At 36.5% G+C, this 24,851-nt stretch overlaps 2 protein-coding genes across 20 annotated transcripts in view; one reads left to right on the forward strand and one right to left on the reverse strand.

Annotated features, from left to right (window-relative positions):
* The window catches only part of Trpm (transient receptor potential cation channel, subfamily M), an 85,792-nt gene that overhangs the window by 4,462 nt on the left and 56,479 nt on the right, over nucleotides 1-24,851 (reverse strand). For 8 of the 19 annotated variants that reach the window (XM_069038101.1, XM_069038090.1, XM_069038097.1 and 5 more), the window contains 20 exons: nucleotides 21,461-21,674; nucleotides 20,852-21,011; nucleotides 14,781-14,917; nucleotides 14,569-14,725; nucleotides 14,383-14,515; nucleotides 13,699-14,328; nucleotides 13,456-13,645; nucleotides 13,191-13,402; nucleotides 12,982-13,143; nucleotides 12,861-12,902; nucleotides 12,483-12,539; nucleotides 11,864-12,067; nucleotides 11,465-11,813; nucleotides 11,267-11,412; nucleotides 10,675-11,199; nucleotides 4,317-4,716; nucleotides 4,063-4,263; nucleotides 3,704-3,772; nucleotides 2,508-2,837; nucleotides 2,116-2,388 (listed from right to left, as the gene is read on the reverse strand). In XM_069038101.1, coding sequence (XP_068894202.1) covers nucleotides 2,116-2,388; nucleotides 2,508-2,837; nucleotides 3,704-3,772; nucleotides 4,063-4,263; nucleotides 4,317-4,716; nucleotides 10,675-11,199; nucleotides 11,267-11,412; nucleotides 11,465-11,813; nucleotides 11,864-12,067; nucleotides 12,483-12,539; nucleotides 12,861-12,902; nucleotides 12,982-13,143; nucleotides 13,191-13,402; nucleotides 13,456-13,645; nucleotides 13,699-14,328; nucleotides 14,383-14,515; nucleotides 14,569-14,725; nucleotides 14,781-14,917; nucleotides 20,852-21,011; nucleotides 21,461-21,674 — 4,591 coding nt within the window. The remainder of the gene's footprint in view (nucleotides 1-2,115; nucleotides 2,389-2,507; nucleotides 2,838-3,703; nucleotides 3,773-4,062; nucleotides 4,264-4,316; nucleotides 4,717-10,674; nucleotides 11,200-11,266; nucleotides 11,413-11,464; nucleotides 11,814-11,863; nucleotides 12,068-12,482; nucleotides 12,540-12,860; nucleotides 12,903-12,981; nucleotides 13,144-13,190; nucleotides 13,403-13,455; nucleotides 13,646-13,698; nucleotides 14,329-14,382; nucleotides 14,516-14,568; nucleotides 14,726-14,780; nucleotides 14,918-20,851; nucleotides 21,012-21,460; nucleotides 21,675-24,851) is intronic. The other 11 variants (XM_069038088.1, XM_069038089.1, XM_069038093.1 and 8 more) reach the window with 11 other exon arrangements.
* Nucleotides 20,036-21,258, forward strand: LOC138123405 (uncharacterized). The gene has a single exon (XM_069038122.1). It carries the CDS (start codon nucleotides 20,121-20,123, stop codon nucleotides 20,817-20,819), a length of 699 nt encoding a protein of 232 aa, XP_068894223.1. The 5' UTR covers nucleotides 20,036-20,120; the 3' UTR covers nucleotides 20,820-21,258.

Genomic DNA, 24,851 nt, shown 5'->3' on the forward strand with positions numbered 1-24,851 from the left:
TCAAAGAAAATTTGCACAAAATAAGACCATTTTCTATTATATTCTATTGTTTATGTTCAATCATTAACGTGTTTTTTTGAAAAATTAAATACGGGACTGCTGCGAAACGTACGAATCGAGGGCGAGTGACTTATTTTCAAAACGCGAAGAGAGAAAACGAAGAAAGTCATTGTTTGAGATGTATTTATTTTAAATATCAAACCTGCAGTGTTCAAGTTTTCACTGTAACAGTGATTTAAAAAAAAATGTTTTGGAAAATGACATGCACGAAAAAATCCACACATTGTTGTAACAATCAATGCAACAAGTACTGAATTATTAAATGGAAATTCAAAAAATTACACTGGAAATTCCAGACATTATTACAGCAGAAACGTCAAAGTTGGCGAAAATGTCATTAGAAGTGTAGCCAAAAACACAAAACAAAAAAGAGCAAGAACAGTGTGTGGAGACAGTTTATGTCATTTTGCGCCGAAAAAAGTACACATTCAATGGTTTCAAGTATTCTGTATTTTTATTCACGAAATATTCTCCCTAAATACGTACTACTATTGGGGACACGGAAAACTGGGCAGATGTGTCATTCAGTTGTCAAAATTTCTAAACCATACCTTAGCTACTCATAACCAAGCTTAAGTTAATTTGACAGTTTTTTTGAAAATATCAATCATAATGACAGTAAAGGCGCATTTACATTGACACTTTTTGAAATGACAATAGCAGACTGCCCAGGATTCCATGTCCTTCATTGTACTTGTGCTTAAAAATTAACCGGGTAATTTCCATTCAAACTTGTTGTCGTTCTTCGAACTCGTGGAATTATTAAAAAGTTTTCATGAAAATTATCGGTAATTTTTAAACACTCGTGGTATTACCCCCGATTAATTTTTTGAGAAGATCAAAATTTTCCAGTAATTTTTGTTGTATCCATGACAACCGTACCAAATGCATGCTTTCTTTGGATGGTTATTGCCGGCGTGCGATTTTCAAAGCAATATCCTGAGTGGATGTCAAGTCACAAAAATATAAATTTATGTACTTACCTAATATGTACAGGCGCGAGCAATAAATTTTGGTCCCCAATGTCATTCTTTGACGCAATAGAAAATGCTCTATTGTAAAACGGTCGTAAATATCATAACCTATCATCATGTTGTATGACATTGATTGTCTTTTTTTTTTCATTGTTTTTGACACTTTGTTGACATGGGCATAATAATCAAGCAGGGAATTTTTTTAAATTTATGATTAACCAAATTTTCAAATGACATTGACGACCAAAATTTATTGCTCGGGACTGTACGTATTATTTTTCATATTTTTCTTTTCAAATCGGATTGCTGCCAAATTTGGATTTCAGCCAATGACAAACAGCAAATATTAATACCCTAGTACTATATTTGACAATTGCACTAGCGCATTAATTAACTGCAACCGCCGTCGTTGCCTGAAATCCAAATTTAGCAGCAAAACCGAATTGTTCAATTATTTGAACGACATGATCCCTTTTTACGCTAGTTAGCGACGAGTAATAAAAAGGATAATATGGGACAATCTCCAATGAAAAGGGTGCTACAACAAGCACGATAGATTGCACGATACCTTCCACAGTGTTTAAAAGGATTAAAAGCAGCTGTCAAATTCACACTGTTTAAAACTTGCAACAAATTGCAACAATAAACAAGAACGTTCATGAAAAAAAAATCTCGATTATCCGTCATTTTGTTTTTTGTTATTATTAGATCCAAGTCAAAATGTTAAAAATTGGTATGTGTGGAAATATCAGTTCTGTGCTTCGACTTTGGATGACTCGATAAAAATAATAACCATTAAGTTTGGTTAATGATCCAGATGGGCGAATTTTCACTGTACTCAGTAAAACTTGTTGCTGTTTTGAGATATCTTACGCCATATTAATTTCAATTTCAAAATAATTTAAATAATATTTTAAAAACCAGCTCGACATGTTTTTCAACAAAGTTGTTGGACAGCGCGACCGAAAATTCGAACGAACTTTTGGTTCAACTCAAACGAAATGTCTGTGTTTAAATTACAAATGTTTTCGTTCTGGATTAGATTCGTATTTTAATTGGGGAATTAAAAAAAAGTTGTCACCTTGAGGAATTTGTACGTCTCCTTCGATGGCGCTGGCTCTGCGCAACGGCCTCGCCCCCACCGGAGTAATCCGATACTCTCTTGTCTCAGTGACCACACTGAGCAAATCCGGATTGATGGGACCATGATCGGTTTCCTCATCATCGTACCGTCTCTGAATCAGATTTTCCATGACCATGTAGTCGCACTCTTCGGCGCTGCGCAAGTGTTCCTTCTCCAAGTTAATGGCCATTTCCGGATTGGACATCTCCGACTGGGCCCTCTTTCGCTGACCTAACACCACAACGCTATCGTTACCGAAATTGTCGTTAGTTTACTATCGCTAGCCTCAACCCCAACTCCGCGAGCAGTAATAAAGCAATGATTCTCTAATGATGATCGTGACAACTTACTTGGAGGTGACTGCTCTGGACGCGGCGGCGACAACAGTCCAGGAGATCTCGGAGGGCTCAGTAAGCCGCACACGCTTTCTAGCTCGTCGGTGATGCTGGTGTACTCTGTGTGCATGTGCATTAATAATGCTGTACGGTTGCTACCACCTGCGATGGTTGGAGGTATGACTTTGATTGTCGGTTCGGTGAAGGTTACGCTACGCTCCATCATCATGGGACGCACTGGATTTGTCGCAGTTGCAGGAGGGTCGCTTGTTTCGGGTTCGGATTGTGTTTGGGAAAGCTGTCTTTTATTTAAACTGCGTTTGCTTCCGTGAGTGGAGTCGTCTCCTGAGGGAGCAAGGGGATTATATTGTACACCCCCGTTACACATATACATTTTATGAGCATGATTTTAGCACAAACATACGATTCGCAATGGAAGGTAATTTTCAAAGTCGCGATTTTTTATCGCCTAGATGGTCTAAATAAAATGCCATCGTTCCAATTTAAATTGTAATTTTTTACAAATTGTTGTACAGAACAAGTGTCAGTACTCTATTTGTTATACATTTCAATTCTCTCAATTACCGCACAGAAATAATTTATTAGCCATAAATTTTATGTGAATTTTTTCTCAAAGAAATCCACGCTAAAAATAACTCGCTTAATCGAGGTGCGAAGAAATGTGCAAGCTAATGTTAAATTTTAACACTTTTCCCTACAGATAACCATTAAATTTGTTTATTATCGTAATTTTTTTCTAAAATAAATTTAATATTGATTTTATCGTAATAATTTACTGCCGCTTTAAAATAACAAGCGACTGGTGGCATTTTTATTGAGAAAATGTCATTCACGTAATTTGTAAGTTGCTGTCTTTCGTGATAAAATAAGTTATGAAGAATGTTAAAATAATAAACTTTCGGTGTAGATAAAAAATATTTTAAACGAGATTGCTTCGAAACATATCATGTAAATGCAGTAAATTTTTGTATATTTATTCAAGGTAAAGTTCATTTTTATCCAATCATGCAAGATCATTCGTTCATAAGGTGAATGTGTCCGTTACAAATATTTTTTGTGGATTTGTACTTTCTCAAATGAAAGATGAATTTTTTTTGGGTCATTTGTAAATTATTTGGTCACATTAACGCAAGCAGTTTTAAATGGAATTGTGGAAAATGAATCAAGATGAGTGCTGAAATCAAACATACCCTCTTTCCTGAAATAGTGGTGGAAATAGAGGCTTTGTTGTGAAAGATGTTGTGGGAGTTTTTCACATGCTGGCAGAAAGATACAAAAGCAGTTAGATATAGCGCGTTGTAAGTAGAAGCACTGTGAAATTAAAAAAGTGCCTAAAGCGGTTAGTGATCAAAAGCAAAAATGTCTAATAGAATAGTGAAGAAAAAGGTTTTTTGGTGCGGTCTTTTGTGTCCAACTGGTGTGATTTTTGTAAATCGATAGTCGGTGCGTTTTTCAACTCAGACACAACAAAACGTACCAAACAATTTTCTCCGTTTAAAAACTACCAGTTACGAGATTAGAATAATATTAATCAGCGATTTGAGATTACTTTCACTCTCACCATTTCCACCGTCCGAGCTTCGTCGTCCCGTTCCCGTCGAATCCTTTCTCTTTTGTATGGTCCAATTACGTAAAACTTCCAAACTTAAAGCTCCCAAATCGTCGGCGGAAATCTCCCCAGAATCGTTGGAAGTTTTCGAATCCGTGCTCTTAGTTCTCTGCCTCTCGAACGTCAAAGGTTGTTGACTCTCTGCAAAAGCGATCCCGTCAAACGCTGTCGTTCGGCGTTCTTTGCTGACCCACCTGACTTGGGTATCGCATCTACTTCCTCGTTGCACTCATCTTCCTCGTCGTACCTATATTCGATGTGTTGGCCGTTGTCGAATATGTATGCATCTGGTCGGACCTCGGTGAGCGACCGCACTATCGGTCTTCTTTTGGTAGCCGGGGGTCCCGTCTTCGTGAACGGTATGTCATCTGGTATGATTTCAGAGGGTTCGCTTATTGTTCTTTCTCGGACGAAGGTGACGTCGAACGTCGGGGCGGCGGCGGTAGTCGAGGCCTGGCTCTCCACGGACGTTCGGATTTTTTCCATGTCAGTTGACACGTCTTGTAGTTGTTCGACAAGTCTTCTGCATCGGATCTCTAGATTTTGCAGCGCGGTGGTGTGGATATTTTCTTTTGTGTGTATATCTTCAACTTTCTGTAAGCATTAAAAAAAAACATCGTATTTTATTTTCCTAAAACTATCTCACACAAAAAAGTTCAAATGTGTTTAGAAGACGGTAGAGAAAAATGATAAATTTGTGCATAATTATGCATTCCATAAATACAAAAATAAGTGAGCCGCACACATACAAATCCAAAGATCAAATTAATTGGCAAAATTAAGTTTTTATTTTATTGTTTTTTAATACGATTTATAATAGTACATTCTCCAACGAGAGTATAATGATGGCTATTATTCAAGAGCATGAAAATTCTAACACGAGACGTAGGCGAGTGATGAATCGTCAGAGTGAATAATAGCTATACGCGAGTTGAAGGCTATACTTTCCCCACGACTATACCAAGAAAAAACAGTCTTTGAAAATTTAATTTAATTTAATTTTTAATATTTGACAATTAAAATTGTTTACAAACACATCTGATTGACGATCTGCCCGCGAATGAAAATACGAGGGATGTGATTGGCCGACAGCCTTGGATTTCAGTATATTGTGTGGAATTGATATTCCTTCATTTATTATCTAACAAGAATGCATTCCTTCTTTAATAGGCGTGGAGAAAAAATATTCTTATTTTACTTTAAAACAACTATGGGTTGTAGGTATATCTGTTCATAATTGAAGTAATTTTCTAGACAAGGTGTTGAAAGGATCTGAAAGGATTTATGAAATCCAATGTTTCGATGCTGGGGCACGCGACACGTGTCCACACATTCTGCGGATATGTGTCAGAGAATGTCTCAAGTGTCGAAAAATGTGATAAAAATATGATGGAAGCTTTTAATTTTTTAACGTATGAAAGTAATGTTTACTTCTTTTTAATGAATAAATGGAAATATTAATGAAAAACATAAATACAATTACGATCGATTATGGAAACAAATAAAATGGAGAAATTATAATTTTATTTTATGTTGAAAAACTGAAGAAAATACACAGTAAGTATGAGTGTAAAGTAAGGAATAAAATTCTGTAAATGTATGTCGTTAATTTTTGGCAAGAGCTCGACTGTTAAATTTGTAAAAAGGTCTTTTTATCCCCTCTCCAATAGTGCAACAGTTTTTAAATCGGTTGATAAAAAAAACGAAATTATTTCATAAAATTAAATTTTCCAAGTGCCAAAAATCAACGACGCATTTTATTTCTTACTTTACATTACTACAGTATAATTAATTCATTTTTGAGTGACGATATAAAAAAAAAAGTTTAAATACATAATTGAAATACATTTGTCGCAATATACAGTTGGTTGCAAAAAAAAACGGGAACTGTCAGAATAAAATTGACACATTTTTACAATTTTTCCAGAGTGTGAAACTTTCTTACGAGAGATAGGTAGGTTAGAATTAACGTCAAAATTCAAGGATATTTAAAAAAAATATTTGATAGGTGTCTATTGTCAAGTAGACAATTAACTGACAAATGGACAAACCAAATTTCCTTTAGGAAAATTTTCGTTTCCCGTTTTTTTTGCAACCACCTGTACAGGTGGGTGCTAAAAAAAAACCCGCAAGCCATATCTCCGTTATTTATGGCTATAAGCACAACATAGACATTGGTTAATTTTTTTACAAAAAGTCATTCAAGGTTCGGTGACAGTCAACTTTGTTTTTTCAAATAGCTTGGTATATTTTTTTATTCCGATTTTGAAAGAGATTATTTTTCTGAATCCAACAATATGCAACAACATGTTAGAATGCATTTAACAGTAAATTAATAAAATAGCATTACTGTAAATTTTTTCTTCGAAAAAAAATCTGGAGATATGGCTTGCGGCGTTTTTTAAGATGCACCTGTATACTCGCATAAAGTTCAGTAAAATTGGAAAAGGATTAAATTTAAATGTTTGAATTGAGACAAGTGTGTGAATTCCAGGCTGCAATCCCGTTTGTTTCATTGCAAATATTTCTCCGCACAACCGTTGCCGTCGGAGGCCTAAATGGCCTAAATGGCCTAAATTGGACTGGACGAACGATAAATTTAGGTTTCTTTGCTTAATACTGTAGACAATATTTATTTGGGTCTTAAAAGCAGTAAACGACAATTATACGTAAATTGTTTTATGCAAATTGTACCGTGTGATCAACAATTATTTAGAAAAAAGAAGACGCTGAAATCTTGGCCGTATGTCGACAGGGATGGAAGTATTTCTGGTTGCATATACCCGTTTCAAATTAAATTTGGAAATTTTTGCCGAAACTCGGCCAAACAGGCAACAGCGCTGTCTGTCCATTCTCTGTTATTGAAAACACCATTACGAAAGTATGATTAATCTTTTATGTTCGAAGTAAAAAGCATTTTTGCGTTAAAATTTGATTAATAGTGACAGTTGTTTGACGTTTATTAGCTGAGTTAGCAAAGAAAGGAAAAATCTGACACTGTCAAGTCATAGCCGCCCTTTAGCTAAGTAACTGTTGATCGCACCGTAGAATACATGCTATGATGACCTTTTCAGGAGGATCAGCAAGACAAAAATCAAAGAAAGATTCAAATAATGTATTTTATTTTTTGCTACATACTAGAATAGATAAAATATTTAGCAAAAAGGAATGCTATCGAACACCCAATGGACATTTTCTAATTTATTTTTAATTGTACATACAGGCTGTCCCTGAACTCCCTCCCCAGAGAAAAACGGGAGTATTTGGGTTGTCGAGGCTTCGAAGTTTTCTATCTAATTACTATCTAAATAATTATTAAAATCTCGAAAGTTTTCGCTGACTGTCCGATTTTTTAATCACTACTATTTTTTGGAAAATAAAAGAGAGTTGCTGCTTGCTGCAATATTTTGATTCCGGTAGTAATACAGTTCTTGTATTGGTCTGATGGAACAGCATATCCCTTCCCAATTTTCTGATAGAATTACGTATTTTGGAAATTGATTTCTATTATACCGGAATATCAAAAATTATTTTGGTCAAAGGCGGTCATGGATTTTCAAATAATTGTCGAAGCATTAGTGTCAATCATTTTTGAATGTCAAAATCTGTCAAACAGTTTTATTTTTTATTTTTTCCCACACTTTGCAGTAATGCCGAATGATTTTTATGCATGTTTTACAAATTTTGTTGGTGTGTTTCGCGAAACTGACTCTTTGACTCATAAAAAAGGTTCGTACCGAAGAAATCGTCACACGAAATAAGTTGAAGCGGACGTTTTCCAATCCATGACCACCTTTGACCAAGATCCAAAGTGATCCACCAGAATCCCAAAAAACTTTTTTCCCCTACCGGTTAGAAATGTAGGCGGTGGATACCTCATTTGAGGTGAGAAAATTCAACTTTCTCGCTAAGGTAAGAAAGTTAATAATGAAATGTTTATGGTAAAACTGTACCAAAATACAAATGTCAAAAGTGTCAGAAGTGAAATAAGTTATTGATAAATGAAAGCCAATTCAATAAAGCAAGTTGGTAGATCAATCATATAATCTGGAAAATAAACAGATAAGCTCGGTAGGTACTACAACTTCTGTTTATATCAAATTTTCGAACAAACGACAAATCTTCAAATGCGATGACAAGTTAATTAAACAAATAACCCAGCCTACTATTCAATTCTCAAAATTTTCGTTTTAATCAGGAATATAACAATCTTTTTTAGACTTTTTTCAACGAAGTTGTGCCGATAGGGAAAAAATAGTATTCAAACCTTGTTAAGAAAGTGCCCTTGCAGACCTTGGGCACTTACAAACCTCGCCTACGGCTCGGTTTATAATCTTTGCCTGCGGTCTGCAAGAAAGCACTTTCTTACCTTGGTTTGAAATATACTATTCAACGCTACTTGCAGAAGAGCTATAACTCGCTGCCATAAATGTCACTGTGACCCGTCTATTGCGGTTCCGATCGCGAACCAAATCAATGTTTCCCTGGGTGACAACTATTCCGTCCGTTGACACACTTACGAGGAAAAACCTTTTTACATTATTACTTCGATTTCGCTTTTATTTACTTTTAATAAAGGACAAACTTCACTGAACAGTTGATCGGCTGTCAATTAATAACCATTAGTCAAAGTTATATCGTGCGTTCATTTAAATTTATCCTCAAAATTGGCGTTGAAGAGTCGATTGTGAACGCACCACTCGTGTAAAAACGTAAGATTTAAACAGCTGATCCGTGATCCGTAATCCGTATAGTGCGTTCACAATCGACTCTTCAACGCCAACTTTGAGGAAAAATTTAAATGAACGCACGATATATCAGGGACACCAAATTATGAACGACCGTCGTATAAATCCCCTGAAACCCTTCTAGGTTTCACGTTTCGATGACTTTGCTCCGTGTTTCTAATTTGAAACTTTCTAAGCTTACACTGCGCATTCTTTTGTTCAACTAGTGCCATTTTATCAAAAACAAAAAACGCGATAATAAGTTTACTGTTACTTGTTACATATTTACTTCGGTCATTTTGGTATTGAGAGTTTCGAATGTGTTTTGGTTCATGAAAATATGAATCGTTCCATTTCTACCTACTTATTATATTTTACCCCATACATATTTATCGAAGATCTTTATGGCCCCTTCCAAACACATTTTAGTGTATTACTTTTTAAATAACCTTGGAAAGATGCGCATTTTTTACTATTCGACAGTTAAATGCGACCAGAGAAAAAGTTTGGGTAACATTTGCAAGTAAATTTCTGTGAAACAGCCTTTTCGACGTGAACGTTCGTTTCTACGACTGAATTCAAATTTTATATATACCTACAATCGTATCATTCAAATCGGGTCCACTCTCAAAATTCGTTACAAACTCGACTCATGCATAATAGATTTTGTATACCGGGTGACCGCGCTAAAAGTTCAGACGGTTTTATTTTTGGCGTTTTTAGTGTTACAAATTTAATATTACAGAATATGAATCATTGCACTGCTGGATTTAACTTGGTATAGTTGTCACGTGAACACGAGGTATGTACAACTCGCCAAAAACAGCTTGGCACATGGCTGATGGATGCGTAGTGGACTGAAATTCCTCCCACTAGCGGGGCGCACTTGTCTGTTGTGTGTCGAGGTCGAAATAGTTATTTACGAACCAAGTGCGGGAAGACGATGTTCCCGCATGAGCGCATTTTTTAAAGCACGAGCGACGAAGGAGCGAGTGCCTTTAATTAATGCGCGAATGAACGGAAGATGTCTTCACGCAAGTGGTTCGTACAATATTTTTGTATGAAAATTAAATTAAATTTTTTTGTTTTAATACATTAAACATACCAAGTAGGCAGTGATCTTTGGTTATTAGAAACAATTGCTTCACTTGATATTTCAATTTTTGCAATAATTTCTGAATTTTGTAGGAACAATTTTCAACGATCATAAATCTTTCCGTAATTTTTTAATGGAGGAAAACCCAGGGAAGTTGTATTTTATGAACTAAATTTTATTATTATCAAGACAGATTTTTTTTTGAATGCCTCAAAGGGCCAGTGTTTTTTGCAATTTTTACATTCGAGCTGATCGGGAAGCACTCGTTACGGAGCGAGCGTTGGATGTTGGAAGCCTTGCTTTCAAGGCTATGAGTACAAATAATTATAAACAGAATAAAATGCTTCAAACTTCAAGTGAACAGCATGTCCGGACTGTTTAGTACATTTCCTTCATTCAGTGTACTGTACCTACAACCCTAGCCCTAGCCATATCCTTGTCTTACAGATAGGTACTCTCTCGTTTCCTCTTCTGCGCATTTCATGTGCCAAGCTGTTTTTGTCAAGCTCTTTCAAAAAAACAATAAGGAACGGTAATATAAAAATGTTAAGTACTAAAAATGATGGTTTTCTTTATCAGTGTTATGTGATCAGATGTGATTAATTCTGTTTGTCTTTTGGCAAGAGGCAAACACCTACATATTTCTTCTAGACTTACTCACGAACCATACTTTTATTCCAGTGGAACCACAAACATACAAACATTTTCATTATTTACTTTTTAACTAACCTGAGTAAGATGTTCTATGCGTTCCGTCGTGACCTTGATGCGTTCTTCGGTGGACTGTTGCAACTTAAATTCTTGTTCGGCGAAATATCCCTCGACACAGTCCTCCTCGAAGTCGTAGAGCCTCTCCATTTCGTCTCGGTCCAAAAACAGTTTCAACCCGTTGTCGTAACTCTCCTCTTTCCCTTCCATCTTCCTCCTTAAGTACTTGAAAAGTAAGTAAATGTGACAGAATATAATAAACGGTGGTGGCAATAGTGGTTTCTGTTCGTACTCCATGACCACCGTGAATCGTTGGAACATCCACACCTGATGTGCTATGGCGTTAACCTCGTTGAAAATGTTATTGAAGACGGCAATCAGAAGATTGATCAGGAGGATATTGGCGACCAAGAGATAAACTGACATGATGACGGGGGCGACCCAACGACCAGTTTGACACGGTTTTTCTCCTTCTCCCCCGCACGATGGGTCGATCTTGTCGGCGTACACTTCACCGTACAACATGAAATACGGCTCCAAAAACACCTGCGACCAATTAAAAAAAAAAAGAAAAGTGTGAATACTGCTAAATGGGGGAGTAATTGTGACGTACATCTCTCGCTATTCCCCAGTTCGGTTCGTGATTTGGAAACAGTATTGCTTGTCGTGACACTCCGAAGCTCATCAAGACGATCAATAAAAGAACAACGAAGTAGATCATGTTTTTTACCATTTTGCCCATCATGGTAACCAGCGGACCTGTAAAGTGTGACATGGAAAAATCGTACAAGGTTTCAAACCGGCGACCTACCAAGATATTTGTTTACGCTCAAGATGTTCAGAATGTGTAGATACCAGTAGATGCTATTTATACAGTAGAATACTCGTCCCACTTCGAAGGTGCTCTGTTTGAATCGCAGAGCGGCACCTATTAAGAAAAATAAAACCGCGGCCATGTCACAAGGATTCCACAAATTCCAACACCAAACGGCTAGTTTTTGTTTGATTCCTACTGGTTCGGAAGAGAATAATTCTCTCAATTTCTCACAACCGAACGTGCATAAGAACGAAATGGCCAACCACTCTTGCCAGGTCGGCGTCTCGTCCATTTTCACCAGAATCGTGTAGCTGAATATTATCAGGAAAATCAAATAGGCAACCTGAAATGGAAAATCAAAAATTGAAAAATTGAGTTAGTGTCGTTTCTTACGGAATTCGCCCAGAATTTGGTGATGGGTGCGGTGTAAAATTCGTAGAGTTTTTTGCTCATTTTCAATTCTCTGTTTCTGGGGATCCGTTCTTGGTAAATGTCGGTGGAAAAGATGTGGTATTTATTGTCTTCAAGATCTGACATAACTTTGCCATTTTCCTGAACGACCGTCTCGCGACGGATAAAATTTTCCGTGAGTAAGGCCTATAAGAGACGAGAGAATATGAAAATATTTAATAAAGTGAACGAACAGGAATTCTGAAATACGAAAGAACAAACAAAGCGGAATTAGAAACAAGCTTAAAGATAAAAACATGAAGCTGATTAATTAAGACTGTTTTGTGGCGTCAGTTATTGTGTCAGATGACAGAATAGAGACATTCAATGCTAAAGGAAACAGCACACATAATAAAGTAGTAAGAAAAATAATAATCTGGAGGGAAGGAAATATGATATTTACATATGTACATTTTATGATAATAATTTCCTTCGCTCGTCATTTGCTTTTGAATTTTGAATGTTCTCTGGTGATAGAGTGTCTGTGTCGAAAATGTTGATGCATGTGTAAGTGAAAGAGGAAAAATTTGGCAACAATGAAACACTTGTTGTTGTTTGCTACCTTTACACCTTGCGGATTTGCTGACTTGCTTCTTATACTCAAACTTCTAGTGCGTTTCTATAAGAAATAATAAACCAAAGGCAAATTAAGAGACTATATTATAGGCACCTCGTTAGGATAAAAAGTATAATTAAAACTGTTAACAACAGAAACGGTGAGAAATTAATGCGAATGAAACGTTCGAAGCGACAGAAAAAATTCCCAACCCAAAAGAACATAAATTCTCCCAGAAATAAAAAACTAGAATTTCGAATGTTCAACAACGCATATAGTATCAAAAAAATCGTGATCACAAAAATGATCAAAAAATTGTTCTCGACGACGCAAATATTTACATTGTGCATCGTAACCAAAGTGCAAAATACAAAATTTGCTTACTTTTGGGTAAAACTCTACATAATGTTTTCGTACCACTTTACGCTATAAAAACAAAGAAATCGTTAGGGTAACGATCACCGTACTAAAACAGAAATAAAAAAAATAAAAAAACAATACTAACACTTACTTCCCCGTCAATGGTTTTGTCAGAATCCGACTTGTCGTCGTCGTCGTTTTCCAGTTCCATGTGTTCCTCGGTGGTTTGGGGCATGAGCTGAAGTTCTTCTTTAGACTTGAACTCGAGCTTTAAAATGTAGGGGGCGAACAGCAGCCCCATTATGACCTGAGAGAAGAAGATTATTAATCGCGCTAACAAGTCGAGAGTACAACCTTCAAGTTGGTATTTTTTCTGGTGCGTAAACCACCCATCCACAAATCTGCGAGGATAATTTGAGAGCACGGATGGGCCAAGAGCGCTCGGTGATTGGCGGCGACGGCGAGACTTAGGCACGTTTGACCCGACCAGTTTTGTAGTTCGCAGGTTAAAAGCTGTTGGGTTTGATCGTCGTCTTGTCTGTAGCAGTAGTCCAGAACTTCCAAAGCTGCGATTTTTACAATTTAATTTTCGTCGTTTCGATCGAACACAACAACCAACCTATATTCTCAAATTCTTTTCCGTAACTTCTCAATTCTTCGTAGACTTCGGTCTCCATGTCATCTTCGGCGGCTTCGTGTGCCATGGCCTTGTACAGTTTGCAACCGACCAAAGCTTTGGCCAGGGCTTCTTCGCCATGTTGCCACATCAACAACGCCATTTTATGTCTTTTCATCAGCACAGCCCATATCTTAAACGAAATATTGGATCCCGCCGATACTTCAAAGTTTTACAAAAACTCACCAGTAATTCGTTAAAAGGATAATCGAAGAGGCAAGGATTCGCATTAGAGGGAAGCGCTTGAGCCAATAAGCTCATCGCATTACCGTATTGTTTCACGAATGAAGTGGAGTTTCGTTGCATATTTTGCCCCTTGTTCATGACTTTTGCGTAAATAGGCCGGAATTTTCTCCTGGTATAAAAGGCCCTGTAGGCACCCCCCATTAATTTATTGATCACCAGTCCAATATCGTGCAAAGTGTACACGTAGCCGGGAGGAATGTGGGGCCTGACGTCTCTCAAAATATACTGTAGCGTATTGCTAGGCCCTTCCTTTGAGTTGTAAAGATTCTCCAGTCGTGGTATAGTCAAGAACTTTCGCATGCTCACGCCATTTTCTAATAATAGTTTCACGAAATCACATCTATCGTGCTCCAGTGCTTTCATCATGGCATCCTCGAGAGCCCCACGTGGCCACTCTTGACCGTAAATAAAGATTTCTGATCGAGCTATGTCAGCTCGGTTCCATGTGAGAGCCAAACTGAGCTGTTCGGTAGGAGAGAGATGTTGCGACTTGAACAGCGCCGTCAGGATGGTTTGGTCGAGTTCTTGCGGTTTCTGATCGTATTTATCGGCGATTCGGAACACGGTTATCTACAAGAAAATGTCTGTGGTGCCGGCTGTTAACCGCGAACTAACAGTGTTTACCAAATTTTTATTCTCCACGCACTGCATGAGTTCCGCGTATAGCCCTTCGGCCAGCTCTCTGTTAACCTCAAAAGCTCTAGTTATGGTCGCTATTATGTAATCTCGCATAGATTTTAAGACGGACAGTTCGTACCTTCAAAAGATTCAAATACAAAATAGAAAACAATATATTTCAAGGCGTGTTACTTGCACATGAAGGCGATCAAATCAGCGGCTCTCCCTGAACCATCGCAGACTACAATAGGTACAGGAGGATCGTCGGTGACGTATTCAAGGACAGCCCTTATAGTATTTGTTCCCCCTTCTATCACTAAACAGACTATGGGTATGGGACTTTGGGTAACTGCAAAATTTAAAGTGATGGTCCCACCGGTGTGCAATGACGAATTACCACTTACATGGATATAGTCTCTGTTTTGATATGTATTTTTCCAGTCTTCGCCTCAAGACTATTTCCGCACCGTATTTTCCGACAGTCCCATTATCGACTAGTAGGAAATAAGCGTGTCTACTGTTTAAAGCTGCAAACTTGGACCTAAAATCGAATTTCAAGAGGTGAAAAACCGATTCACAGATTTTATTTCATACATCGTAAAATAATTTAATGATAACTCTCTAATGCACCACTATTATTTGCTATTATGTGACACGACCATCACATTTCAAGATTTCTAGTAATAAAAACGCACTAATGGATAACATTTTCCGTGATTGTGTGTTTTAAACACCTGCGGTTTTTTAACGTTGATGCAAAAAGGATGCAACGGCTGGGAGAAAGCAGAACGTGTGATCTCTTCAAGTTCACCTTTACGGCAGTGATGAGACGAAAATAACTGAATTATTTAAAATAAGGTTTCGATCTAAATGTCGACGAAAATGATAATAAAAACGTTTATTTTATGACGTATATGGAACTGGTATGTTTTTATTATGTTCACATACTGTTATGTTTTTTACGATCTACAAAACTTAAAAGTTTTGATAAAAATAGCAGTAGCAGGTGTTGAAATGCTACATGTCCCTGCAGCATCGGAAGAGCCCAGGAGAGTAGAAAACTATGTTGAGTTCAATTTTTTCTTTGACTTCCAAATGGGTTGGCACATTAAATTTTCAGTTTCTACCTATAACATAAACATTCACGAAGAATTCAATTTTTTTTTTCAAAAACATCTGTTACGAACTTTTTTGTTAATTCATAAATAAGGTCACTGTATTATTTTACAAAGATTTTGTACTAAGAATTGCAGAAAAATGAAATATTTTATAATTGTTCAGTGGTGCGAGTGTTGAGTGAAATTTCTAGAAACAACTCTTCCGTATTCTCTTAATTATGACGCTAATTCACATTAAGAGCATATTCCATAAGGGGGTCATTTCCTCTACTGTTAAACTTTTGAGTTGCCTCCCTTTGCATTACTACTGGGTGTAATAGAAAAGTAATTTATAGCAAAAAATGACAATTGAGAAATATACAGGTGTCTAAAAAAAAGACGAGTCTAGAGCTCCCTTATTTATCCGAAGATTTTAATTATCTATACACCAAATTAAATGGTTGTGAATAGGCTACAAAATCACGTTTAGCCCCAAGGGCTTCAAGTCTAAACTGGCAAAATATTTTGTTTCAAATTCGAACACATACTTTTTTTTTAAGTAATTCTAATAGATATTTTCATTCAGAAAACAACAATGTACTCGTATCACAAGTATACGCTTACATACCAAAAATACAAAAAAAAAACAAACACTAGCAATTCACGTTTTTTTAAACACGCAGCAGGCCAAGATATTTTTTTGTTAGATTGGCGTCAGGTCCTGTCATATATGATATAACGTTTGGTTTTTAAATATTCGTCTTGTTGTCAATTCCGTCATTAATTTAGTTAGTAATAATAATGTGGTCTGTCCTTTTTAAATTGGAAGGAGCATCGTTTAAATCTGGCAATGCGGTGGCAAGAAAATGTCGAACAGACACTGACAGAAAAAAAAAGTTGCATCCGTTGCATCACTAAATCACTTAGTCCAACACGAAAAGAAAAAATCATAGTCAACTCTGTCTCAAAAAGAAGAGCTATAGTTTGTTTTTTAATCAAAGAACCACCTGTTGATTTAGGTTTGCAATAACAAATTTGTACTAAATTTAGGTAATTTAATGATATCTATTGGTTATACCAGCCAACGGATGTCGTTTTTAATATCCTTGAAAGTACGCAAACTCGCACGTGTTACTCTCAAATTTGTTGTTACATATTATTGTATACAGGGTGTTTTCGAAGTTGAGGTGTTCCTTTTAACATGTGATAGTATGCGTTGTTCTAAAGAATTTTAGCCAAAATCACCTTAGTAAAATGTGCACGGCAATGAAGATACAATAAGTTAATTTTTTTGAAATTTTTGAAACCGGTCCTGCTCAAATTTGCGCTGATTTGTTAGAAATTAGAATTGACAAACAAAAAATCAAATGAGCATGGACGTTAATCAAAACTACTGTCAGAGTTGTCATCTAATTATTCGAAATGGCTTTATTATTAATAATGAGCTCACAGATATGTTGCAAATGCATGGGCAATGTTATCACGTTATCAGAATGCATCTGCAGCGTCCAGAGAGTATTGCAAAGCGATTTCCGGAAAGACACCATTCTGGGCCAAGTTAGTTATTAATCTAGTACAGCGGAGAAATGGACAGGACCGGACTTAAAATTTTAGAAAACAATAAAAATATACAATCAATTATCTCCGTTAATACAAACATTTTACTAAGAAGATTTAAGCTAAAATTCTTCAGAATAATGTGTAGTACCTCGTGTTACAAGGAACGCGTCAACTTCGAGAACACCCTGTACTATAATATGTATAAGTAGTAAAATGGATGTGTTTTTTTCACTAGTCACTCGGTAAGCCTCGTTGAACAAACTTACGATTAGTGTGAAAAACACCAATTTTACTACGTATATTATTTATAGGCTTTTTTGCAATTTTGAATTAAAATAGCACAAATCGAACCCACAATAATTTGAAATTATGTTCCTTGACAAATTTTATTATAATATGCTGTCATGTTTTTTGGCATCTATAGTAACCAACTTTTCGACATGCGATGTCGAAAAGACTTTTCGATACTGTTTTTTTGTGTAGGGTGAAAAAAAGAAGGCTGTTACTAAATTCAAAATGACAAGTATAATGACACTATTTTAATTCAAGATTGCAAAATAGTATATTATGCAACAAGATTTATAACCGGCACTTTAGACACGAGTTTTATTGGGCACGAGCGGAGTGAGTGTTTAATAAACGAATGTCTAGAGAAGTTTATAAACGAGTTGCATACTATACTTTTTCTACGACCAAATGAACAATGCAAATATAACACGTAACTTCTTTATTCAACGTTAATTTAAACATAAAATTCGAACCTGATAAACGTCAATTGACAAGTGACAAGTAACTTTTTGAGTGTCACCAGAGCGTGACTAAAAAGCCCGTCACCTTTAGTCACCTTGTGACTAAAGCACATCACAAAGTCACAGCTTGTCAAGGTGTATTTAAAAGATCACTTAGCGTCATGGAAACATATGCGATAAATGGCGTTTTAAACATAGCAGTATAAAAAATTTATTAATATGCTTCGCTACTAATATCTCTATATAACTTCAATTTTTATATTAGGTATGAGATTTTTCATCCTAGGTCAAAAGTGTACAATGTTGCCAGCTCTATTTTGGGTGTAAATTGCGGTGTTGGTGGTTTTTTGATAAAAAAAACGACTATAATATGTGTATTGTTTGGTTACAATAGCAACTGACGGTTGTTCCAATCGCAGCCTACAAAATTCGTAAAATTTATGTCGTTATTATGTCACCGATTTTAAAGAAAAACAGAAAAATCGCTAGATTTCAAGTCAAGTTGACTGTGTGTGCAACCGTATAAAAGAAATTCTAATTTTATAATTGGAAGATATATTTTTATTAATTGTCTGTAAGATACAACCAGCGCACATTAATCCAAAGAGCAGTCTAATCACGCATTAATCACAGAGATTTTGATACTTAGCAGGGTTACTGCTATTAAAAATCTACATCAATCAATATCTCTGTTCTTATTGCTTCTACAGAAGAATTTTATGATACAAAATTGTAGAGCATAAAATTTATTACAACAAACTTATATGCGTATATTCAATGGGAATTATGCCAAAAATGGTGCGTAAACGTAATCTCTTGCCGGTGGATCGCGGCTGTCTTTTGCCAGGAATTAAAAGAAAATCTAATTTTGTTGAGGTTATAGCAAAAGAAAATAATTAGTCGTTATTCGATTTGAAGTTAACTACACGAATGTGGATAAGAAGGACTGTTTAAGTTGGTGATACCGAATTTTATTTTTAAATGGTACACCTGGAGTAACTTCCGGTTGTTGATGGCTTCACACTGATAGCCGCATCAGTGACAAGTCAAATTTGATATTTCAAATTAAATTAAACATGCCCGTAAATTGTTCGAGAGAAGAGTTAATTTATGTTGTTTAGAGCAAAATGGGGAGCGCTTCGAGAATTTCCTTTAGTTAATTTTTACTCTCATAACCTACCATTTTGTCATTGTTAATGCTACGTCAGATATCTGTCAAATAAACCCACAAAACATATGTCTGTCCACGAATAACAAATATAGTTATGTGAAGATATGGTATTTGATAAATAACTGTACTGTATCAAGATGAGTGAAAAATCAACGAATATTCGTCGAGACAACATGTGCCGAGCTGGCTTTAGCCTTAAGTACCTCTTAATCTGTTTTTCTGGGTTTGGGTTAAAAGTTGGCGAGGGTGACATAACGAACTTTCGAAATTCAAGAAAAACAGGAGTTAACAAACTATTTTTTGCCGCCATAGAAATGTTAGACTTGTTGATTTAACAATGGCACAGTTTCTAATGTTTCCATAACTAAACTTGACTAAACTTGAAAGTCGCTTGTACTATGGAAACAGATACAAACAGGTAAATAAAGTTTAAACGTGTTCAGTAGTTGTTGTATTGAGTTTACGCGATGCGTTGTTCGTAGCGCAAATATCATTCTCACTCAAAGATGCGTAGGACCTTTTTTTTAAGTAAATTATACGCCCTCTAACTTTGTGTCGTATTTTTTTTTTACTGTAGAAGAGAAAGGAACAAACCGTTTTTTAAATCTTCGGCAGCCCTTGGTGGATGAAACTCACTTCCGGCCGATGAGGATTTTTGATTACTAGGGGAAAGTGTGCCCCCAATAATCCCGCTAAGAACCTCTGTGATTCCAGACTTATTTAGCCTGGACTAAAATTATTATTGTCGTTTAAGACGAAAAAATCGTAAAATTGTTCAAATCTTCCTCAAAAACTAAAAGTGCCATTCTGGATAGATCTTTTGAGTGAAATTTTCAAAGAGAGAAACGTTTAAAAAAGAAGCGGCTTGGATTTAGTTCTTGTAGCCAATTTAATATTAATTGAGAGCTCACTAATAACCACAAAATTTTATACATACTTAAGATTAACGTGAACTAAGTCTCGGGCAAAAGTTACTTAGTATATTATGTAAAAATCAAAGATATCTGTAAGTGTCATTTATTTTCAGTTGGTAACTTGATTCTACAAAACCGCATCACATAAAATCCCCAACTGATGGTAACACTGACAAAAGTACGCGTCAAACTGACATTCAATTCATCAATTAGTCAATCGTCAAAATTCTCGTATGTGTGTGCAGACTGAATCATGAATCGCCTTGTTTTGTTCAGGAGCAAGTTCTGCTCCTGTCTCTCAACAAACTTCGCCAGCATCTCCAACGTTTCCAGATTTTCATCGAAATCCACGCGACATCCTCGTATCAAAACCGACTTCAAACGTTCCCTCCAATCTTGCAACAAACGCTACCAGATGCCAAAAACTCCCGATTTGATCTACATGCCCCACGTGATCCGCTGGGTGAAATCGAAGCTGCGTTTCAAGTACCTGAAAAAGATCTGGGATCCGGACTTTTCCGAAGGAGCCTTCATTTACGGATCGACCAAAGCAGTGTGTCGAATAACCGAAATCATCAGCAGCGGCAAAACTGAAGAACTCGACAGTCTGATGACCGTATCGGCCAAAATCAAACTGCAAGACGACATGAACTACCGCTTGAGCCAAGTCCAAAAAAATCTGATCATGCTGAAACCCGAGGACATTAAAATCTTGGTCCCCATCAACGTGACCTTCAGCAAGGACGGTCCGGGAAAGATGTGTAGGGTCGGACTGAGAGTTTTAGCCCTGAAGTGGCACGAAGTAACGGCCGACAATTACAAACTGGTGTTGGTAGCTTTGCAAACCGAATTCTCGAGGGATTACAGCGACGACGCCCCTCCGGAATGGATTATCAGCGGTTTCTCCATTTTGGAATGCGCTATGTTATCGGAAGCTCCGGCGACCAGATAAAGAAAATACACTTTTTCGGGGTTGACACTCACCTTGGCGATGATATTGAGTGATATGGCACTTCCGTATTGTGGCCTATGAGTTCTTGGTTGTTTTCGACGATTCCCCACGGTGCTATTCCCAAGGTGTTGACTCTTCCCGTCCTCTGGGAACGTTCGAGAAGCAGAGCGTCACCGATGTGCTTTGTAACCCCTAGTTCAAAACGACAAAAAGTAGAATATTAGAAATACATATTTACATAAAATAATCAAACAATTAAAAAATTATAAATTTCTCACAGAGCAAAGACTTCACAACTCTTCCCTCAGCCACGAGCTTTGAAAAAGCAATTGGTTATTAGTCTACTATTTTTTATTTATTAGTTTTTAATGCTCATCCTGTGTATTTGAGAGGAACTAAATATTTTTAATAAATCGAGAATATATAACAAAAATTTTCATGTGTGTGAGCACTGTGAGCTAGTTGTAAAAGTCTTGAGTTACGTGGTCAAAAAAAATGATGTAAAAGTTTAATGAATTTGGAAGTACACTTTACACTTGTTCCCCGACATTAATTTTAACTCAATTTTCACGAAGGTTGAAAGTGTGTAAACAAAAGATTCCACTTATTTTAATTAGCACAATGAAAAGCGAAATCAAGACCTGTATTCGTGCCGCCCGTGAATATCCAAGCACCGGTGGACCTCGCCGCCTTCAGTAGGCCCTTGCGTAAAACTTTCTTCAGCTTGGGTGGTAACTCGAAGTTGGCCTTTCCCCCTTGGATGGAAATAAGCAGTTTAGGAAGTTCCAAGTTCCATTCCTTCGTAATAAGCTGCATAAGATGTTCCGGTTTTGTATCGTGGGCCACTCTGATGTACTATCAACAAAACGTAAATCAAATAAAAATTCCACGTCTCCTCTATCAGTTCGTAACTCGCTACAAAATTAGTGTTATAAAAGGTCAATCAGTGGGTTGCGTGATCTGTTTATGCTTCGCGTTTTTCTGGTCCCATTTATCAGAAAAATGGAGTTGCGTACAAACTGATTAATGAAGATAGAATGTTATAAGGCGCTCGGAACTAATTTAAATAACTTAATTTCTTTGCTGACCGCGATCCCGCTTCGATTTCCGTTTCAGCAATTTTATTTTCTAGTACATTTACCTAATGTTTATTTTTATAATGCCTTAAACGAGCATTTCCATTAGCGAACGTTATATCACGAAATTATTTAGATAACCTTTGATTATTTTCCAGGAGCACAAGTGAATTATAGGTAGCTGAGGGCAATTTATCGAATTTATTCAACTATTTTCGGCAACACCCCCTTTGGAATTTGTGTTTTATCAGATTGATAATAATCTGGCGAACAAAATTCGTGTTCACCGCTTTTTTTTTCGTTTTCACCGTTCACTTTGCATCGGCATTTATACAAAGTTAGGTTTGGGTTTTTGATAAAATTTACATAGCAGACATCCAGCTAAAGTAAATGTAGCATGAACATTTGCCCCGAAAACATTTTTTTAGTACCTTCCTGCCCTCATTCTCTCAAACAGTGTAGCAGATAAAGGGTACAACGACACGATTTTAAATGCGAGATTATTGCAGAAGAAAGAAAATAAAGCGACTCGGAAAAATTTCACCGGAAAATCGGATTATTATCGCACGAAGTGTATCACTGGCTGATAAAATCCAATCGGTGCGATCTGATCTACATGGAAGGCACAAGATTTAAAGCTGCGTTTGATCAAAAAATCCGCGCCGTTACAGCTGCTTTTTTTAGGCGGTACTTACGTTCGCTTTTTGAACTCCAAATGTTGGATATCACCCGCATGCAGTCAATTTATTGACCACGTTTTTAACGCCACCAGAAGCGCTGTATTGGGTGAGGGTAGAGCGTCGCAAATTTAGGTCATCTTGACAAAGTTCCTTACCTTTTTCACCTCTCCCACGAAAATTCAATCTTGATTCAAATCATGAATTATGTTTTTACAAAAGAACTTAAATGAGATACTAATATTTACACGTAATTCTCTCGTGCAATTACATTTTCGTTTGATGTCCAGATTTCACTTGGTCGGTATCAATTTACCAAGGGCGTAATTTACAAAACATCTCTAACAGCAAATTGGGGAATAAACAGAAAACAATTTTATCCAGCCTGTTTCCTCAAAGACCGTCATCATCTATTCTAGATGTGATTTCATAAAAAATATCACTTTTGAGGAAAACCTGCACATGTCAAAGCGATATTAATTCCCATGAATCAAACCAACCGTCTTATCCCTACGTTTTATAAGCTTTTTGGGGAAAAAGGAATTTGTTTGCTTTACGTAAATATGTATTACTGGCATCAACCGGGTAACGAAGAAAAATGATAGGTCAGTGAAAATCCGCAAAGGAAAAGCTAAATTGGCAGAACACCATAGACGATGATTAAGTAAAAAATTCTATTTGAGATAAAGAAAATGCGTTGCTGACAGACATAAATCTTAATTTATCATTATATAGAAAAGTGATTGTTGTTTGGTGGAATTAAGATTAAAAACAAAGCCGCTGCTTTCAGCTCGATTCTGACCTAATGACGTCAAAGACTAGCACTGGATATAATTTAGGTGGATAATAACATCGGAATCCCGTATTAATTCAATTAGACTGAATCGACTTAATATTAATTAATGCAAAATATTTGATGTGCCTTCGCTAAAAACCCAACAGCGCTGTAAATTTTTCGGCGAGCCGAATTTCCATGGATAATTGAAGTTATGAGGGTTGTGTAAAAGACGTTTCCCTTGTGGCATTTACGGTTTCAAGTTGCGAACCGAATATACATAAATTCCGCGGTGACACACTTTCAAAAAGTTATTGTCTACCTGATAAAATTATGGTCGCAAAAGTTCCCAACCAGACAAAAATCAGAACAAGTGATTGATGCGCTTTTTCCGATTCAAAAAACGCTTGTTCCCTGAAGTTTCCATGAAAATCTGATTCAAAAATGATGAATACGTTAACAAATTAGCGATCTGACGTCATTAGTAAGTGTCAATCACGAGCAGGGCCGCAGACAGTTGCGTAAAAAATTAGAAGGTTATCCGTTCTCCAGTTGTGGAAGCTTACCTACGATAAATTAATCTAATTTGTAATTCACGCTTCCAAATTTAATTCCGACTGACACTTCAGTTCTTGTGCTGTTTCTTCACGTCACGGAGTGGATACAGTTACAAATTTTATTAGCCAACTGTATGATATTTTTGTGTGCTTGTTTACGAGCAATCCTGAATCGCAACCGGAGTAATCCGTCAAGAGCAGCTGCAGAATCCAATCTGTGAAATTAGGGTCTCTTGTAGATAAAAAAAATTCTGCAGACATTCATTAATTTTTACACAAACTTTGCAAAGTTCAATTAATCAACTGAAGCCTAGACAAACTGACAAAAGGTGCGTTTGTTGTAACGGAAAAAAATAATACGCGTTTGTTTCTTTTTCCGATTAGAAACATTCGCCGCAGGACGATCAATATCTTCGAGTATTGGAAATGCATTTGTCCTGTTTGAAGTCGATACAGATTGGAACTTTTAATACATTTCTCATTAAAAATATTTTGCCAATACTCTAATCTTCGGGGAATGAAAGTGAACTAAAGGAAAAATGCGGGACCCGAATTGGATTGATTTGGAATAATGGAAACAGAATGAGTCAGTTTTTCACCGTACTATAGACTGCGAGGTGAAATATACCGCCGAATTTCTTTTCCGATGAAATTCTGCTGAAATTTATTCCGCTAATTTAAAAGTTGATTTCATCTTTTTTTTTATATTCCGAAGTCTGCGCTATTATTTGTGACAGATATTTTTCGCAATGGATCTTGGTGGATTCGCGAACGCCTCTGGCAAGGATACGTTTCGGAATATTCAGGTAAAAACTTGCTAAAAAATGAAATGAAAATTTCAGACGTCATGGTCATGGTCATTTTTAAATTTAAATGCGAAAGAATTAGGCATTTTAAGCTCTTCTCCCGGTTTTTATAGGGAATATGAAACTGTCCAGGTTTATTTA

This window comes from Tenebrio molitor, chromosome 2, assembly GCF_963966145.1.
Source record: "Tenebrio molitor chromosome 2, icTenMoli1.1, whole genome shotgun sequence".
In the NCBI taxonomy this organism is placed as follows: domain Eukaryota; kingdom Metazoa; phylum Arthropoda; class Insecta; order Coleoptera; family Tenebrionidae; genus Tenebrio; species Tenebrio molitor.

Bases quoted from the DNA above. Each gene is read 5' to 3' on its own strand.
- LOC138123405 (XM_069038122.1), top strand. From the start codon at position 20,121: ATGAATCGCCTTGTTTTGTTCAGGAGCAAGTTCTGCTCCTGTCTCTCA.